This window comes from Pinus tabuliformis, chromosome 4_2, assembly GCF_031772625.1.
Source record: "Pinus tabuliformis cultivar Carrire ecotype Pingquan chromosome 4_2, CPIR1, whole genome shotgun sequence".
Lineage (NCBI taxonomy): Eukaryota > Viridiplantae > Streptophyta > Pinopsida > Pinales > Pinaceae > Pinus > Pinus tabuliformis.
In genome coordinates, this window is record NC_142304.1 from 835686510 (window position 1) to 835690170 (window position 3661).

At 40.9% G+C, this 3661-nt stretch overlaps 1 protein-coding gene across 1 annotated transcript; it reads left to right on the forward strand.

Moving 5' to 3' along the window:
- The first annotated feature begins 2697 nt into the window (after positions 1-2697).
- On the forward strand, positions 2698-3111 carry LOC149172272 (uncharacterized). Its single transcript, XM_089426257.1, has one exon. It carries the CDS (start codon positions 2698-2700, stop codon positions 3109-3111), a length of 414 nt encoding a protein of 137 aa, XP_089282383.1.
- Positions 3112-3661: the final 550 nt, after the last annotated feature.

Here is a 3661-nt window from a genome sequence, read left to right on the forward strand (position 1 = left end):
ACTTCAATCAAAACTATTTTAAGTCTAGTAGCAGTTAAAGATTTTCATCTTGAGCAGTTAGATGTAAAGACAACCTTTCTCCATGGGGATTTGGAAGAAGAGATATATATGCAGCAGCCACAAGGAATGAGGTGAAAGGGAAGGAGGAACTAGTGTGCAGGTTGAAGAAGAGCTTGTATGGCTTAAAACAAGCTCCAAGGCGTGGTATCTAAAATTTGACAAGTTTATGTCTGAACAAGGTTACACTAGATGTCACTCCGATCATTGTGTTTATCTAAAAAAGAAAAATGATGGCAGCTATATTATATTGTTATTGTATGTGGATGACATGCTTATTGCAGGGTCTAACATGCAGGAAATAAATGTGCTAAAAAAAAATTGGTAAATTCATTTGCAATGAAGGATTTGGGAGCTGTAAAACAAATCCTTGGTATGAGAATAACTAGAGACAGGAAAAACCGCAAATTAACATTGTCTCAGAATGAGTACATACAAAAGGTGTTGAAAAGATTTAATATGCACAATGCAAAACCAGTTAGCACACCTTTTGCTAGCCATTTCAAACTTAGTAAGGAAATGTGCCCAAAGACCCAAGAAGACATGGATTATATGTCTAAAGTTCCATATGCATCAGCAGTTGGAAGCTTAATGGTCTGCACAAGGCCTGATATTGCACATGCAGTGGGAGTTGTAAGTAGGTACATGGACAATCCAGGAAAGGAACATTGGATGGTAGTGAAATGGATTCTCAGATATTTGAAAGATACCACAAATCAAGCATTATGCTATGGTGGTTCAAACATTTCTCTACAGGGATATGTTGATGCAGATATGGCAGGTGACAGAGATAACAGGAGGAGCACTACAAGATATGTATTTACTGTAGGTGGAACAACTGTCAGTTGGGTTTCAAAAATCCAAAGTGTTGTTGCACTTTCAACAACAGAAGCACAGTATGTTTCTGCTACAGAGGCTAGTAAAGAAATAATTTGGTTCCAAAGGTTTATGGGTGAATTGGGTAAGAAGCATGATATGGGCGCGTTATATAGTGATAGCCAAAGTGCCATTCATCTTGCAAAGAACTCAACATTTCATTCCAGGACTAAACACATACAGCTCAAGTACCATTTCATACGATCAGTGTTGGAAGATGGAGAGTTTAAGCTGGAAAAGATACACACTATCCAGAATCCTACAGATATGCTAACAAAACTTGTAACCAGGGAGAAACTGAGAACATGCTCAATTTCAATTGGTATTCAAGGATGATGATGAAGATGAGAAACAACTAGGTCCAAAGAGGAGTCATTGTCCAACAAATGAAGCAGCCGTGGAGTTTCTACAATCATTCTCCAAGTGGGAGATTGTTGAGTGTGGAGCATGATCATTTAGAGGTCTTTGTTTCAACCGGATGTATACCCCAAGAAGTTTGTACACCCCTCCACAGGGGGGGGGGTGGTGTGGGGGGGACTTGTCCCCCCTGCGGGGGTTCTTGGGGGTTGATCCCCCCCAGTTAGGGGGTCCGGGGACCAGCGGTCCCCCGGCAGGGGTTTCGGGGGCAACGCCCCTGAAGCTAAAAACAGATGTAAAATTGCCTTGTAAAAGTATAGTAATTTCTAGTCAATCTAGACTATTCATTAGGCAGATGATCTGACGGTAGAACTTATGTTTAGTTTAGGGTTTTTTCCCCTAGAAGGCAACCCCTCTCTTCATATGAGGGCATTGTATTGAGGTTGTGCAATAGATGTGTATTCTCCGATCGAGAAACAGAGAGGTGAGACTGTGAGAGAAAATAAGATATTACAATGGATCTGTTGTAGGTTGTGTCTCTTCATTTTGCTAGATAATAGAAAGGAAGGACTGGCTGTTCGGGGTGGATGTAGCCCAAACTGGGTGAACCACATATATTTGTGTCTCTCTGCTTTTATGCATTTTTTGTGTTTTATATTTATGCAATATTCTATGTGTTCCATTGCTCTATAATATATGATTTTCTAAAACTTCTGAATTCTGGTCCGTTCACCTCTCATGGATTGAGAATAGTGATGAGCCTACAAATTTGGAGGAAGGGTTTCTTGATGTGTAGCTCTTCATTGTTCGCATCGCAGATGATCACTTCATAGATATAATTCAATTCTTTTCTAGAGGTACAACTTCGGAAGGATATTCAACGCAGCAAAAGAAAGAACTGGCAGTCTAGGCTGCTGATTTTTCTGTAATCGTTGGGCACTTATACAAAATGGGCTCTAGTGAAATATTGTGTAGGTACATCTCAGAGTATGAGCAACCAAGTATCCTAGCATAAGCACATGGAGGAGTAGCAGAAGGGCATTATGCAGGAAGAGAACTGCACAGAAAATTCTACGCGCAGGAATTTGGTGGCCTAATGTGCATAAGGGCTCTAAGACCTATTCTAGGGTGTGTGATGTTTGTCAAAGGACAGGGAGACCATCACAAAGAGATGCATTTCCACTGAACCCACAAGTGACGTTTTAGGCATTCGATAAGTGGGCGATAGACTTTGTGGGACCAACACAACCACTAGGGAAAAAGACAGGGGCCAAATATATCATTACAGCAACTGAATACTTGACTAGATGGGCAAAGGCACAGCCTGTGAAATATTGTAGCATAGCTACAACTGCGACGTTTATCTTCGAGTATATTTTGTCCTGGTTTAGCTGCCCTAATATTTTAATGAGTGATACGGGCACACCTTTCTTAAATGAAACAATTGTTGTGATGCTTGAGGAATTCTATGTATATCAGCAAAAGATTACACCTTATCACCCTCAAGAGAATGGCACGGTAGAAGCCTTCAATAAAATTCTGGAGAGCGCCTTGACAAATATTTTCAACACAAAGCAGAATGATTGGGATGTGCACATACCAATGGTCCTTTGGGTGTATAGGGCTACTTGCAAAAATTTGATAGGCAAAACACCATTCAAATTGGTAAATGGGCAGGAGGTTGTAATGCCCATCGAATATATTGTGCCAAGTTTGTGGATTGCAGTAGTTACAAACATGGTTGATCGTGATACTATGGAGGAACGACTCGCACAACTAGTAGAACTGGAAGAGAATTGCTTTTTGGCAGGATTCCGTTAGCAGGTGCAGAAGTACCATGAAAAATCATGGCATGATTTCCATATCAAACAACACACCCTCAAGAATGACGACTTAGTGTTTCTCTATGACAGTAAGTTTAAAACGTTCCCTGTAAAATTTCAAATGCATTCGCTGAGGCCTTATGTTGTTAAGGAAATTATAGATGGAGGTGCAGTTCAGCTCGCGAAGCTGAATGGGGAATTATTTCTGGCAAAGGTCAATGGCAGTTGATTGAAGCTATACAGGGGTGATCCTTCCCTTGCACAATGACTATATGATGGCAGTATAGTCTTTGTACTCCAGGCAGCTGCAAGGAAGTACAGGACTATAAACTACACTGCCCGAAAGATGGAGAGCTAAAGTGACGGGATTGCGTGATGAGTTGAAGGCGGACAACGAGGAGAGTTGAGCCAAAAGAGATTCACCAAAAGGATGGGCCCCATGTAGCCTAGCTAAAAAGTGACCGTTGGAAGCATTGTAGCTGATTGGATGGAAAATTTTACATTGAAAGGAGTGGGGAAACAACATTTATGGAGCATATATTTGGAAA